This window comes from Phaenicophaeus curvirostris, chromosome 9 (assembly GCF_032191515.1).
Source record: "Phaenicophaeus curvirostris isolate KB17595 chromosome 9, BPBGC_Pcur_1.0, whole genome shotgun sequence".
Lineage (NCBI taxonomy): Eukaryota > Metazoa > Chordata > Aves > Cuculiformes > Cuculidae > Phaenicophaeus > Phaenicophaeus curvirostris.
In genome coordinates this window covers 29,297,341-29,313,771 of record NC_091400.1, presented here as the reverse complement: position 1 = coordinate 29,313,771, position 16,431 = coordinate 29,297,341, and the positions used below count along the sequence as shown (strand labels likewise).

The 16,431-nt window shown below is 40.4% G+C and overlaps 2 protein-coding genes across 3 annotated transcripts in view; one reads left to right on the top strand and one right to left on the bottom strand.

The window, feature by feature from the left end:
• The window catches only part of DOCK1 (dedicator of cytokinesis 1), a 318,523-nt gene that overhangs the window by 170,006 nt on the left and 132,086 nt on the right, over nt 1–16,431 (bottom strand). The window lies entirely within an intron of this gene.
• INSYN2A (inhibitory synaptic factor 2A) overlaps nt 5,973–16,431 on the top strand; it is a 35,039-nt gene continuing 24,580 nt past the window's right edge. The window contains exon 1 of the mRNA XM_069863433.1: nt 5,973–7,167. Coding sequence (XP_069719534.1) covers nt 5,975–7,167 — 1,193 coding nt within the window. The 5' untranslated portion in view covers nt 5,973–5,974. The remainder of the gene's footprint in view (nt 7,168–16,431) is intronic.

Here is a 16,431-nt window from a genome sequence, read left to right as displayed (position 1 = left end):
AACAACTAGTCTAAGCTAGTACACTTGGTTTTATTGTGTGGAACCTCTTAATTTTTTTGCAGTGAAAATACAACCCCTCCTCCACAAACTATAATTTTGCTAAGGTGCATACATAACCTTTCTTTCTGGCATGCACAGCAATAACACAGGTGAGAAATCTCCAGGCATTTCCAGACCACAGGCTGAAAAACACTGATTTAGGCAAATGGTAATAATACTCTGTAATTCACTGGAATGGTGTAAAACTTACAGAAACAAATAGATTATAAGGCTAGGGCAATTCACCCTCTACTTGATAAAATACTGAATACATAAATGCAGCAGTAAGAACAAATTCAGTATTGAGCAATAAATAAGGAGGTTCTAGAGAGAAAAAATTCAAGTTCAATGCCTAAGGGTTTCAAAACAGATTTTTAAAAAATACTAGTTTGACATTTACCAGCACTGCTAACTCTACTATACTACATGACCAATTCTGACAAGAGGAAGACAGACTAGTCAAACACATCAGTTTTGTATGTCAATAGATACGCTGGAGAGGGTTCCTAATAATAGTCATCAGCACTTTTTACACCACAAAAACAAGGCATACCTGAACCCTTGAAATTGTCCATATTTTATCCTCATATTTGTGTATTAAAACTCTATAAAAAAAATGTGACTCATGGGAAAATTTTCTGCAAATAATTAGTAATCGGTTAAGATCAGTCATATTTTCCATTATTTTTATCAGTAGAATTTTGTTTACTGGACACTGCTTATTAATCTTTAGGATGCTACTACATGATTTTTAAGTTTGTATCATAACAACACAGTCAGTTAATCTAATAACTGAATTCCTTTTAAAAGACTGAAAATAGTCCTAAGTGAATTTAATGAGAAGTCAAAATGTCTGAAAGTCAAAGAAATAATATGATGTTAGAAGCAGTCTATTTAATTTAAATTAAGAAAACCATTTAGATTACACTTAAAATATCCTCAGGTTGCTATCACTGGTTGTATTTGTTTATAGGAAATAAATCCAAGTTTCTTTCAAATATCTGTTTTTAACGATAGAAGCGTATTAAAGTCTACATATACACTTACAAGATGACTAACAGACATCAAAGAGTGGTTGAAAAATCAAGATGCATTATAACATTTTATAATAATATTTGGACATATAAAAATGGCATACAAGGCAGGGGGGATGTCTTGTGAGAAAGTAGAGTGTCCATATATTCAGATGCCTAAAGATGTTGCAGACCACTAATAATTGGTCTAAGTAAGCCTTCCTTTACATAGTAAAACTCAATTCTTTGCAATCCCTTGCACTGTTTTTCCTTTAAGATACATACATGCACAAATAACCTGTGCACTCCAAAACAGAGAAGTTTACAGCTGCATCTCTAAAGCCTTCGTTTGCTCTGAAAATACACAGACTGAGACATATGCCTTTCCCTGCATTTGGAACTTGGACAGGTTAACTCCACTCTGCTTATTAACACATTTATTCTTCAAGTATACTTCTATATTTTACAACTGAGAAAAATAAAATTAAAATATAAGGTAAGCTATAAATCTCCTTTTCCTTCATTAACAAATCAGTCTGGAAATTCAAGACTAATTCACCTTATAGCGCAGTGACTTTGCAGAGTTTTGGATTAAGAGCAGAGATCCTACAAAGATTTACTTATGTACCCAAGCTTTACCTGCTGAAACAGACTTGAACAGGGCTGTTGGGAACCCACTGTTTCTCATAACTGAGGTGCGAATCACATAAAATAGGTTTCCTTCCTAGAAATGCCTACTGCGTTGCTGAACTGAGGGTAAGAAATCTGGACAGCATCAATAAATGGAGAACTGAAAGGGAAGGGTTTGTTTAATTGAATAAAACATGCTATGGAGAACCTGAAATTATAAGGAAGGTGGTTGCCATAATGTACCCTGAAGATTTTATACTAACTTAGGGCTTCTCTGTGCATCACTTTATTACTATTATTATTTAATAGTTTATTTCCATATTCAAACATAAAAGAACACTGCTTAAGGGTAATCAGCCAGAAGTTTATTAACAAATCAAGGCTAAAAACTGAAAAATAAACTCTCTGATTACTTAAATATTTAGCTTAGCACATCATCTCATACAATCGAGGTTTGTTTAGAGTAATTACAGACAAAAAGTTGAAATTTATTATCTGTATTTACTTGGCATCTCCAACTAAAATTCAAATTCAAAGCCTTTATTAGCCCCCTGACATAGTGAGCCATCAGCTCTGCAGCACTCATGCAAACCGAGAAACTCCATCTCACTACCTTCCTAAGGATCAAAAAATCCCACAGCTTCTATCGTATTTCCCAGCCGCACATTTTATGTATGCCAGCTTTGCCTTGTGTTCCAGAAGACACTACCAAGCTGAGTAATGGGCAGCAGAATTACAGATACATAGTGCTGGGAAGGAAACACACTACAAAGTGATTTCCTTTATCAGTCTCCCGGTTTGGGTCCAGGGTGTGTTGATGTTGCTCCCATTCCCCAGGAAATCAGTGTGACTGTTGGCACTAACTTCAGCAGAAAGAGGGCAGACCTCTAGCACAGCCTGATCTCAAGTACAGGCTGAATGATTAAGCAAAGCCTCTCAGGAGACAACATTGTAAATGCCACTGCCTAAGTAAGCCAAAATTGCAGTCAACACCTTGTCCAGAGCAAAAATGAAACACAACAAAAAAGTATTATATAAACTCCTCTGTTAAATATTTAACTCACAATCAACTGTTTGCTCTACCACTCTGCTATCCAAAGTGCACATTTAGCTCTCCTTGGAGACACGGAGATCCAAGAAGGCTAAAAAAAAAAAAATTAGCTTCTTTTGTTGTTGTTAATCACTGGAATCTATAAAATTATTAGTCCAAGCTCTTAGTGGGAATAGAAAACTCTGAATTAGCTAAATCAATCAGGCCTATGCAATTGGGAGACAAGCAATTTTTGAAGAATCAATTTATTGGCTATTAAAGACACACTTAAAATTAACTGCATCACATAATATAGTACCCCATTTATCTATTTCTATTCTGTAAAGTATTGCCAGGCTCCTGGTTTCATCTGGGTTACATACTCCATTAATTCCATCTGTGAAGTCATTCCAAACAGACCCAGTGGTCTGGCAGCCCCACAGATTATGGGATTAAAGGAGTATCTCAAATAATCTGAAAATGGAGACAGGTCAGAGGAACACTAATAAATCATCAAGCCAATACTTCAGAATAAATTGTTAATGGAGCCTGCTGTCAGGTAACCAAGTGCCAGAAAAGTCCCTTTGACAACTCCAGGTTACCTTAAGAGATGTTTGTAATAAGTGACTTTCAGAACTAACAACCTATTTTCGTAAGCCTCTTTCATGGGTAAAAATGTGTGCCCTCTTTCAGCTGTAATTACTGAATATTTCACAGCTTTGTAAATGCAACATTTCACATTTGCTACAATTTCTTAGTACCACATGAGCTCACTTTAGCAGACTGGAAAACTAATGGATATAACGGCTGTTGCGTTTCTGGTTTTAGTTTTTTGGTAAACTAATTAATTTACCAGACAGTTATGAAGATTTGCTTCCAGTAGTTTTAGATTAATGAAAATGCAGAGTTTTTGGCATTGGTAGTCATTTTTACAACGTATTTCATCTGTGTTTAAAGCTAATGTCTGTCCAGTCGTGCAGGCTAATGGATCAGGTTTGTATCGTATAAAGCACTTCATTATTCTATAAAGCATTTAAAAATTCTACCTCAAGATAGACTGAGATGGATGGATTCTATTATTCTATGACTTCATAAGTAATATACCATCTTTGGAAGCTGTGAGCCAGTGGGGCTCTGGATGCACACTCTGTCTCAAATAGACGCGTAACTTCAATAAACAAACATTAAAAGACAACTCAAACCAGCCAGCAGAGGATACTGATGTTCCCCAGAAAGCACTTTTGACTCCTTATTTAAGGTTTTAACTGGAACAAAGAATTCTTGACATTTGTATGTAGTTAATTTCCATTCCCCTCCCCTCAAAAAATCCCTATATTCTATATATATACCTTCTGCATGAAAGGTTTCCCTCTAGCATTTCCAGTTTTTTATCTTTTCTCCCCAAAAGAGGGGTTTGGTCATTCTGGTATTAGATACTGGGTCTGTATCTACATTTGAAAACTAGTATCTAGCAATCTAGTCCATCATTAGAACTTTTTTTTTATCCTGAATCTTACCCCTTTTTGCATTCCTCTCAGACTTCCTACAGATTCAGAAAGAATCTTCCCATTCTAAAATGACTGCTGCTCACTCACTGAACCTTATAAGTTTGACAGAAAAAGGCAAACTAGGCAGATGCCAGAATATTTCAGTTACTTGTTTGCAAATTACTGGGACTGGGGTAGTAAAAAACGGGGAAAAAAATAATTAAGCAATGACAAGTGCATGAGATTTTTTGAAAGCAATTTGGTAACCCAGAAGTCTAACCTATCATACAGACTGCCTGTCACGCACATTTGTATATCTTAATAACCTCTGTGTACTTTTTAGAACCCATAAACATTCAATTTTCCATCAAAAAGAATATCTCCATTATGTTTGCTTAAATTAAAACTAAATATAGACAAGTCATAAGGCTTCAACTCCTTTGTACCACTGAGTTGACTTTCTAAAACATACACTAATGTGGCACTTAACTCTTCAAGAGTTTCACATTTTTTATTTAATAGACAAAAGAATTTTAATTAAAAATGTATTTCTAATACCACACCTGAAACTCCTATTACTCATCTTACATTGTACTCCCCAGTCCCTCTGAGGGTACAGCGTTTTTTAAATAGAAGAGACATGCAGAACACTTGGATTAAGTGGGAATTTGGTACTTCAATAAATCTCAGCATTAGGATGAACTTTGTGCAATAGGAGAGTAAAACCGACAACTTCAAATGAGGTGTAAAAATGAGGTCTTAACTATCCAGTCACTAAAGATCCCACACGATCTGTACAACAACAGAGCTGTTGGGATTTTTTTTTCCGCTATGTGCTGTGTTAAGCAGTTGGCATCTTTTCATCATTGAGGAGGTGCTTATATTTCAATAGTGGATTAAGTAATTTCTGTGAATCATCACAGGGGTTTTGTGGGCTTTTTCTTTAGTGCCTTAGGATCCTCTGGGATAAGAAGCTCTATTATCAAGGCATATGACTGCTTCTAGTAAAAGATGGGTTGTTTTGCATTTGAAGCAAAACCTTAATTGATGCACTGCTGACTTCTTCCACAAGCTTCAATAGTTCATAAATTTTATGCATACAGGAGTACCAACCAGTTGCTAACAATAATTAATCTCTATCCAGGTTTTAGGTTTAGCTATGAGGCAAATTTAAAGAAAAAATGATATCCAAGTAACAACCAATTAATTTCTTGTAAAGATACAGAGTACATTACACAGAAGAAAGCAAGCATACTGTAAAAGAATGCCAGTTTGACGCTTCTTGCCACTAAACATTTGCATTAAAGGAGCATTAAGCGTGGTCAGTGCTCTAGATTTATTTCTGCAAAGACACTTGTTCTCCATTTTCCCTGTACTTTTAATTGACTATCAAGTAAATTCAGATGTTTGGCTTCCTGAGAACAAGTATTCCCTTGTAGTGAAGTTCAACTGCCAAGCTAGCACACCCAGCACGACAGCCATGGTGTCTGTCCTTTGGAAAGTGGTCTGGAAAACACTCCTGGTGCCAGGAAAACCACGTTTAGCCCGGCTCCTCTCTGAGAAGCAGGCTATAACAAATCAAGATGCAAAACAGGATTCTCTAGCAGAACACCAATGCCTATTAAGAAGGACAAGGACTTAAGTGAATCGAGCGAAAAGGTTGTGAAAGCCATTTCAAAGTAGAAGAAGTCAGCTCAAATATTGCAAACTTGGGGGGAAAGTAGCATTTCTGCTGTAACATGAGGCTTTTTGAACTGTTTTTGAATGCAGGCATCATGGTGAGTAAGGAGCCCAGCAAATGCTTACTCACCAGCTCGGAAAGCGAAGTCGAGCCAGCGGCGTCGCTCGCGTTGGAGATGAAATATGCACTGGATCCCAACCGGCAGATTAAGAAACGAAACAAAGCCCTCCAGGTGAGATTTAAAGATATCTGTGAAGCCCAGAACGAGCAGAGGGAGAAACAGCTGTCCACCACACAGGATCCTGACAAGAGAGAAGCCAAGTCCATTTCCTACAAAACGGCTTATCGCAAGTACATGACGGTGCCTGCCCGGAGGTCAATACCCAACGTCACCAAAAGCACAGGAGTTCAGACTTCACCTGATCTTAAAAAGTGTTACCAGACCTTTCCTCTGGATCGGAAAAAGGGGAATATTCTTAAAAGCGCCTCGACTGTCGACACGTTTAAGAGTCAGAACAATGGGTTTCTAATAGATGTTACAGACAAAGACGGCAGAAGCTCAGGAGAGGCCATTCAGTGGAGCAGGAAGGCCAGCAGCTTGCAAACAGCAGAGTTCATTTCCCACATCAACGAGCGCACCAACACGGGATCTTGTGACAACGGGGCCGAGGCCTGGAAAATCAGCGATTTGCACAGCTCGCCCAAAGAGCCGCCTCCTCCTCTCCCAAACTCATCCGACCCCACTTCGGAGGAGCCCGTCGCCGCCCGGCCACCCAGCCGAGCGAAACAGGTGGCAGGGCGGCTGGGGAGCGAGGAGGTCATCCAGCCCCTCCACGGGAGGGTCTTCAAGACTGAAGTGGCCACCGTTTATTTGCCGGGGGCCGGTTCACACGCCTCGCAGCCCGACTTGCCAAACCTCACAGCCGAAACCGACTGGTCGCCGTGCCCAACGGATGAGGAGGACAAAAAGAGGACCGCGCACCTGAACGGGGTTCAGCCCCAGGCGGGAGATGCTCGAGCCTGCTCGTCACGAGTGCAGTGCCAAGCCACCGAATGTAACGAACAGACCCTGCAGATAAACGTTTCACCTATGGAGGAGAACCAGCCTTGCCAGACAGCCGTCACGGTGAGCGAGGAATGCCAACAAATTGTGCCTCACACGGAAGTTGTGGACTTGAAAGCGCAGCTTCAGATGATGGAAAATTTGATCAGCTCTAGTCAGGAAACCATAAAAGTGTTGTTGGGTGTTATACAGGAGCTAGAGAAAGGAGAAGCTCACAGAGAAGGGTGAGTAGAAACTTTTAAAATGAATGTAAGCTGTTTTAAATGCCTTTTCTAACAAGTCCTGGCCTATAATTTCTTAAGGTCAATTTGACCCCCCCTGCTGCATGACCCTTTGCACCAATACGTTACGTGTATTGCGGCGCTTCTCACATGGACTAAGTTTCACTGCTTTAGAACAGGGTTCTAGGGAAACCTGCCAGCAATATTCACAGATTTGGTATCTGCTAGTCCTGGGATGTAATTAAGTAGTTATTTAATGAAGAACTTATAATATCTCTTCTTGTACCTTTTATAACAAGCACAGAACTAGCTGCTCTCCAAGCAGGATTAGTGAGGATGCTTTCACATCAGCAACTTGTATTAACCATAATACCTAACACGGCATGAAAAGTAGCAGAAAAATGTTAATACTGTAAGAGACTTACCTTTTTAAGATTAAGGGATATTATTACAATTCAGTATAATGCCATTAACGGCACATGAATCTTGTCTGTTTTACTTCCACCTTCTGAATTTTTAATTACATTTCTTTCAGAAGGTAATTAAATGAAAACATTGACTATCAAAGACTTCCTTATAGCACCCAGACTACTCTACACACGACAAACTCAAGCATAAAGAAACAAAACTTTGTTTATCCTTAGATTTTTTTAAATCAACCTATAAGGCATTACAAGTAATAGTTACTGTAACTGTACAATATTTAGTCTTCATCTACACAGTTCAACCCATCTTTTACATTTCCCTTAACAAGCATCTTTCAGATTTACTTGCCTTAGTTCACTAATCTTCACTCAATGAATGCACCTCAAAATGTATATGAACTGTTTGTGTGTTTTTAAATACATCTGTAATTAAGTCATAATTTGTCAGAAGAAATCTGGATTTAGAATTAGAAACCAGCTCTTGATACTGTTCCTACATTTTAATTTGAGTCGAAGGAACATCTTAAGATTTTTAATTCAACTCTTTCTCTAGAAAGGCAGAAACCATCTTATTAATCCTAAAAATTAAAAATGTTTTTCATTAAGAAATCATGATGGTTGTGAAACAATGCTGTCAACACAGCCTTAGCATTTTTAAATTACTTTAAAGATGGTTACAGTATTTTTACAATACCTAGTCAAATCCCGGATCTTCAGGACCTGTACAGCTTCTTGATCAAACTGAAAACAACACAGACTTATTGATTTTTTATTTTTTAATTATTATTCATAAAAAGTATTCCTTTTTACTTTCTTAGCTTACAGGCACAGCAAAAGAATTGAAAAGAAGTGGCAGGCTACTTGTCAAATCACAAAATATAGAAAAATATTTCTTCATCATAACTCATCACCTGATCATCGAGAACCTTGTGTGTTTGAACACACACGTCTACTCACAAAGTCACCCACTATAAATACCAATGCTCCCTCCATACACTTAGCTATCATTTTTTCCTTCTTTCCTAAAGAGAGTAGAACAACTGGCGCAGCAAATACTTATTTTTTCCTGCCCTCTGACAGCAGAGCCATTTAATGTCGCAAATATTAGGAATGTATCCCTACCCTCAGCACAAGAGAGGTCTGGCCCAAATTACTGATGATAGCTCAGATCTTCAAATAATCCTTCTAAAGTTGTCAGCCTGACAAAGCTGTAGCCTATATTAGGCCTAAACCTGCAAAACTATATATACACTCAAGTTTTGCACAATATCTCTACTGCCTCAGACACACAGACTTGGGTATTAGAGTCTGCAAGACTAGGTTACATTTGATCAAAAAGAACCTGTTTATTAGCACTCCTTTGCTTTGCCCACATAGGTTCCTTGGCAATGGTGAAATCACCACCTGAAGATTTATTTTGATTTTTTTTTTCAAACATGTTCTGGTATGTAGAAGAGATGATTAAAATGTTTTACTGATTCTCTGAGGTTAAATGCAAAATCATAACTAGTAACAGTTACACCAGTGGTCAAGGTTTATAATAAATTTTGGAAGCACATATCTGAAAATCAAAATGAGGTTTTAGATGGAGTTGTTGTTTTAAATACAAGGACATAGGAAGATGCTGCCTTAAAACTTGCTGAGAGCAGAAAAGAGTTTCTGTTTGGAGCTACTTTCAACTCTAGGCATGTCCCAAACATGCCTCCTCCCAGCTAGACACTAAGGATGTAGAGATGAGTAAGGAGAAAAGGAGGGGCGTGCATACTTGCATATTTTCTCTTGTTTTAGGAATTCTTACATTCCACATGCCTCTAATTTCCTAGCACCTGAGTGATTTTAAAGGAGATCATACAAAGGAGTCCAGCATTATGCTTGGGACATTTCTGTTCTCCACTGATCACACTCCAGAGCTGAAAGAACACACTGTTCTCATGCAAAGCACCAATGCATTATTAACATGAAGCCTCTCTTTATCCCCATTTCCCTCAAATTAGGCAACTATTTCAATAATAGGCTGCCCCATGCTTGTATTAGAATAATTCTTTCAAATTATTACATGCATTTCTACAACATTTTTGCCCCAGAGACTGCTGTGTACACTATTACATATCAATTTCAGCATGTTGATCTTCTTTCATTTTATAACCAGCTGTTAGGTCACTTTATAATAAGAAATTAAAAGCAGTACTACTGCTGTGTCTCTGTTCACTGTATCATATACGAATCTCCCATCTGCTAAAGAGAAAAAAAAATGTTCTGTGTTTATGGCACTCTCCTGGTTTTCTTATATATATTAAATTCCTTACAATAACATACATCAAGAAACAAATATAAATAACATACTGCTACTAAGAAAGAAAACAAAACAAACAACAAACCTGCAGCTAAATCTCTTAATCAGATTTTTCCTCCTTCAAGAAAATCGGTGTTCTTTAAGTGCTGTTGTAGTGCCATGGGACTAGTGCTCAGTGGATTCATTTTCACTAATATGCTGTAGGTCTTGAACTGCTATTACTGCAATTCATCACTAAATGAGTCTATGCCAGCAAAACTGTATCAGCATCTCTGAAGATAGCAGTATCATCATCTGGATGAATATCATCTATGTATACTTTACAAAATGTCAGTACTACATTATCTGCAATTAGCAACAACATACAGCACTCGACTCTACTGAAAAGAAAGGGGAAAACCACAGCAGGAGGAAGAGAAAGCTGAAGAAGTTCCAACACCCAATGGTACCATCTTGGGTCGCTCTATCAAATCCAAGACTTCAGGGTGCAAGATAACCTCCCTCTTCCTCTGACCTGGGACCAGGTCACAATTATTGATCACACAATGCAGAATTCAGGTCATCAAGAAACACAGTTCTTGCCATTGGATACTGCATAATTTTAAGGCATTAAATCTATCTAAATAACATACAGTACACTTGGGGATGGGTGTAGAAACCATTACCCCTGGCCTTTAACACTGCTCCCCTGCCCCAAGATGCAATATAGAATCATAGAATAACCAGGTTGGAAGAGACCCACCGGATCATCGAGTCCAACTATTCCTATCAAACACTAAACCATTCCCCTTAGCACCTTGTCCACCTGTCCCTTAAACACCTCCAGGGAAGGTGACTCAACCACCTCCCTGGGCAGCCTGTTCCAGTGCCCAGTGACCCTTTCTGTGAAGAATTTTTTCCTAATGTTCAGCCTAAACCTCCCCTGGTGGAGATTGAGGCCATTCCCTCTCGTCCTGTCCCCTGTCACTTGGGAGAAGAGGCCAGCTCCCTCCTCTCTACAACCTCCTTTCAGGTAGTTGTAGAGAGCAATGAGGTCTCCCCTCAGCCTCCTCTTCTCCAGGCTAAACAACCCCAGCTCTCTAAAACTCTGTGTTTCTCATATGCATCATCATTTACTGAATCTTTGGCAAAATTGTAATCATATCGTACTATGTGGAAGCTTCTACAAAAAAAGAAATTACATCACAGCAAAAGGCATTGAACATTTGTGTTAAGTCATGCATATACAGAAGTAACAGAGCTACAGCTTCAATTCAAACTTCCAGCTCAAAGTTGATAAAATGTTGAATATTTCCAGATGCAAGGTGCAGCTTTACAATAGTAAACAAGTTTTAGGCTCTAAATGATGTTTCCTTTATCTTCTTGTGAACTCTATTAGCAATCTATATCAACTATAGACATATTTGTCTATATTCAGCTATATTCGTGCATTCAAGTAAGCAAGTCCAATTCTGCTCTTTACCTGTATGGAGCTTCACTAAGGACAGCAGGATGGAAAGCAAAATGCAAGTCACTCATTCCCAAGCCTCGCTCACTACAGTACAACTTGTGAAATATGTAACAGAAGATGAACAGATAATCAAAAATATTTTGCAGCTGTCCTTTAAATCCTTACCATGAAAAGTAACCATAATCTAGGCCTTTCTCATCAGCAATTTTAATAAACAAAGTACTCAATTTGCCACACAAAAATAAGTCACAGTATTTTGACTCTAACAGGCCAAATGCTACACATTAGATGAGAGTTAAATGAACCTGTTTCAGAGATAATTTATGTTCATTTATTAGTCAACAATGGTTCAGGAATTTAAAGAGCTCTCAATAAACATTCACAACACAAGCAGTCCCAGGCTCCTTTGAAGAGGCTTTGAAAGGATATGTTCTCATGGATGGGATTTAAAGGCCATTTCACGTTTTCCAATGAATAGAGGATATTTGTGTCTCTTACCATCATTTCTCAGGAGAAAATAAACCAGTACCACATGTGTCTGGATGGATATTTAAACCAAAGAGGAGAGCTTCAGCCGGTGCAGAGAGTGCATCCTCACCTAATGACTTCTGTCTTTACTGTGAGCATCATCCTCAAGGTCACAAGAGTTGAGCAAAAACTTATCACCCCGACTCAGGAACGATGGGAAGTGAAAGTCAGATCGCCAAAGCAATTATTACCCATGTTGTTTTCTTTTCTCCTTTTCAGAAGCTACTTCAAGTCCAGGCCAGCTGTTCAGCTCAGATGCAGGAAACAGAGCAAATAAAAGTAGTAACAGCCTCTGCTGTCTAACTCAATCCATCTACACGCACAAGCCAATACTTTTAAGGAACAGGGAGTTCCTTATTTCAAATAAAGAGAAAAGAAGGCTTAAAGAGTTTATAAAAATAAAACCTCTGAAAGCACAGCCTTTGGAAGTAATGGGCTAGCAGCACAAATAATATGCCATGGCTTCATTTGGGATTTCTGCCTCTCTCTGGTCTTGTTTTGCTTTTTCGATTACAGACGTGGCAAAAGAAAATAGTTTCTAAGAAGGAAACTGGAAATGGAGGAAAGCAATAGATAGATAAGCTTAAAAGCAGAAGACAGCTGTGCTACAGATAAATAAATGAAAACCAGAAAGAATGCAACAAATTCCATCTGTGATGCACCAATTGTATCATATACTGAGCGCCACCAGGATTTAAGAGATTTTGTTTGGAAAATAACCATGATTCAATCTGCCTGATATCTGCTGGGTGTACAACACAGCAGAAAGGAAGCAGTCTAGGAGGTTCCTGGAGTGCGTGGGAGATAACTTCCTTGCACAGTTGGTGAATGAACCAACCAGGGAAGGTGCCCTCCTGGACCTCCTGTTGGTGAACAGAGAAGGCCTTGTAGGGGATGTGGCGGTAGGTGGACGCCTAGGACTAAGCGACCATGAGATTATAAAATTTTCTGTTCTAGGTGAAGTGAAGAGGGAGGTTAGCAAGACGGTAACATTAAATTTCCAGAGGGCAGACTTTGATCTCTTCAGCAGGCTGGTTGGTGAAGTCTCATGGGAGACAGTACTCAAGGGCAAGGGAGCCCAGGAGGGCTGGGAGCTCTTCAAAGGGGTGGTCCTAGCAGCTCAGGAGAAAGCCATCCCCGTGGTCCGGAAAAAAAGCCGGCAGGGGAGAAAGCCAGCTTGGTTGAATAGAGAGATCTTGAGGGATATCAAGAAGAAAAGAAATGTTTATGGCCTCTGGAAGAAGGGACAGGCCTCTTGGGTGGACTACAGGAGGGAAGTGAGATTGTGTAGGGAAAAAATCAGAAGGGCTAAGGCTCAGCTAGAAATTGGATTGGCCAAGTCAGTGAAAGATAACAAAAAATCTTTCTACAAATATATAAATAATAAAAGGCAGACTAGGGAGACCATACAGTCCCTATTGGACACAGAAGGGACAACAGTAACAGGGGATGAGGAAAAGGCTGAGGTACTTAATGCCTTCTTTGCCTCAGTCTTTAGTCGTAAGGAGGGTCGTTCCGCCTGTGTACAAACCCAGGAGCTAGAGGAGCAAAATGAGGCTCCCATGATCCAAGAGGAGGTGGTCAGAGCCTTGCTAGCCCGACTGGACAGTCACAAGTCTATGGGGCCGGACGGGATTCACCCTAGGGTACTGAAGGAGCTGGCGGATGTGCTGGCCAAACCCCTTTCCATCATCTTCCAACAGTCCTGGAAGACTGGGGAAGTCCCACTGGACTGGAGGCTGGCTGATGTTGTGCCCATCTACAAAAAGGGCCGCAGGGAGGACCCAGGAAACTACAGGCCTGTCAGTCTGACCTCAGTGCCAGGGAAGGTCATGGAACAGGTGATCTTGAGTGCTATCATGAAGCACATGCAAGAGAACCGGGTGATCAGGCCCAGTCAACATGGGTTCACAAAAGGCAGGTCTTGCCAGACTAACCTGATCGCCTTCTATGACAAAGTGACCCGGCTACTGGATGAGGGAAAGGCTGTGGATGTGGTCTTCCTGGACTTCAGCAAAGCCTTTGACACAGTTTCTCACAGCGTTCTGCTTTGGAAACTGTCAGCCTCTGGGCTGGACAGGCGCACACTCTCCTGGGTGGAAAACTGGTTGGATGGCCGGGCCCAGAGAGTGGTGGTAAATGGTGTGAAATCCAGCTGGAGGCCAGTGACAAGTGGGGTTCCCCAGGGCTCAGTGCTGGGTCCAGCCCTGTTCAATGTCTTCATCAATGACCTGGATGAAGGCATCGAATGCACCCTTAGCAAGTTTGCGGATGACACTAAGCTGGGTGGAAGTGTCGATCTGCTGGAGGGTCGGGAGGCTCTGCAAAGGGATCTGAACAGGCTGGACCGCTGGGCAGAGTCCAATGGCATGAGGTTTAACAAGGCCAAATGCCGGGTCCTGCACTTGGGGCACAACAACCCTATGCAGTGCTACAGACTGGGAGAAGTCTGTCTAGAAAGGTGCCTGGAGGAGAGGGACCTGGGGGTGTTGGTTGACAGCCGACTGAATATGAGCCAGCAGTGTGCCCAGGTGGCCAAGAAGGCCAATGGCATCTTGGCTTGTATCAGAAACGGCGTGACCAGCAGGTCCAGGGAGGTTATCCTCCCTCTGTACTCGGCACTGGTGAGACCGCTCCTCGAATACTGTGTTCAGTTCTGGGCCCCTCACCACAAGAAGGATGTTGAGGCTCTGGAGAGAGTACAGAGAAGAGCAACAAAGCTGGTGAAAGGGCTGGAGAACAGGCCTTATGAGGAGCGGCTGAGAGAGCTGGGGTTGTTTAGCCTGGAGAAGAGGAGGCTGAGGGGTGACCTCATTGCTCTCTACAACTACCTGAAAGGACGTTGTAGAGAGGAGGGTGCTGGCCTCTTCTCCCAAGTGACAGGGGACAGGACAAGAGGGAATGGCCTCAAGCTCTGACAGGGGAGGTTTAGGCTAGACGTTAGGAAAAAATTCTTTACAGAAAGGGTCATTGGGCACTGGAACAGGCTGCCCAGGGAGGTGGTTGAGTCACCTTCCCTGGAGGCGTTTAAGGCACGGGTGGACGAGGTGCTGAGGGATATGGTTTAGTGTTTGGTAGGAACGGTTGGACTCGGTGATCCGGTGGGTCTCTTCCAACCTGGTTATTCTGTGATTCTGTGACTAACTTTACATGCAACTCTGCGATCTTTGCATACATCTGTTTTGCCTGCCCTTAGGAGTGGTCACATTCATCCTGACTGTTACTCTACCTGAGACCACCTCCTGAATTCTCTCTCTTTACCCTCACTATAGTTTTCTTCACTTTGGAGATTCTAACAACTCACCTTTGTAAGGAAGAGATAGGAAATCTCTTTGGATGCAGCTTCCTTAGTCAAGGAAAAGAAATAATTTCTGCAAAAATAAGTGCTTTTTAGTTGTAGGAGTTTTTTTTTAAAGTTCTAACCCATACATACTGTATTTTTCTGCTATTTCCAAAAAGATAATAGATTGAACCTTTCTACTATCGTAGTAGCAATTTTATTTTCTAGTTCCAACAGCAACAAAATACTCTTACCAACAGCTATTCATATAATTACTCCCTCTCTTTTTGTACATATACAGTTAATTCTGATTATTAATAGCTGAACTGTGAGGCTTCGTCATTGCCCAAAAGATGTATGTGTCACACTTTAAACTTTGAGCCATATTCAAGTGAAGTGCACTCCATGATCATTTATGCTTTTCCATTAGGTCAGTAGAAGCAGTTTTAAGATTAATTCTTCGCATGTAGACCTGTGACAGGCCCTGTGTTCGTTCCCCAATTATCGCTCATCCCTCATCCATCATTCAGATGCTCACCTACCCTTCTGAGGAGATAGGATAAGTATTACGACACCATAAAAGTCCATTTACCTGCCCTCACCATAACTAACCTGGTTTTCCAAGCTATAAAACAGTAGTCCAGCCTTCTCCCTTCTGTATTTCCCCAAACACAAGCCCTAAGGATGCAGCACGGCAATATATTACACTGACACCTCTCAGCTCGAGATACCTCGTCATTACAACCATTTCATTACATGCCAAAACTCGATGATCCAGTGGGTCTTTTCCAACCTGGTGAGTCTATGATTCATATTTCCTAACAGAGACTATTTCAATACCCGCTCTTAGTATCCACAGTCCACCCTTGAGCCTCTTATTTAAAATTTAGTTACCCCAAATAAAAGCTGATTATGTAAGATCAATTATTAAAAGATCCAGTATCATTCAAGATAAAATATTCTGCATTGCCCAAGGTTTAACCTTTACTATACTACTTCTGAATTACATCACTAAAAAAGAATCTGAAGTTTCATCTACAGAGGCAGTTAACACGAGTATTTCACAGCACAGTATCTCATAGACCTGTGAAGCTTGATGAAATTTATATTTTGGATAGGATTTTTTTGTTAAAGAGTTGGATAAATTCATTCTGTTGCTCATAATCAAAGCTTCAGATCAAATTGTCAGGATGGATAAAAAGGGCAAACTTTCACAGTTCACAGGCATTCCTGGAACATGTCATAGGCGTGCCGAGTACCTTGACACTGTAACATTTAAGATAAAGAGCAC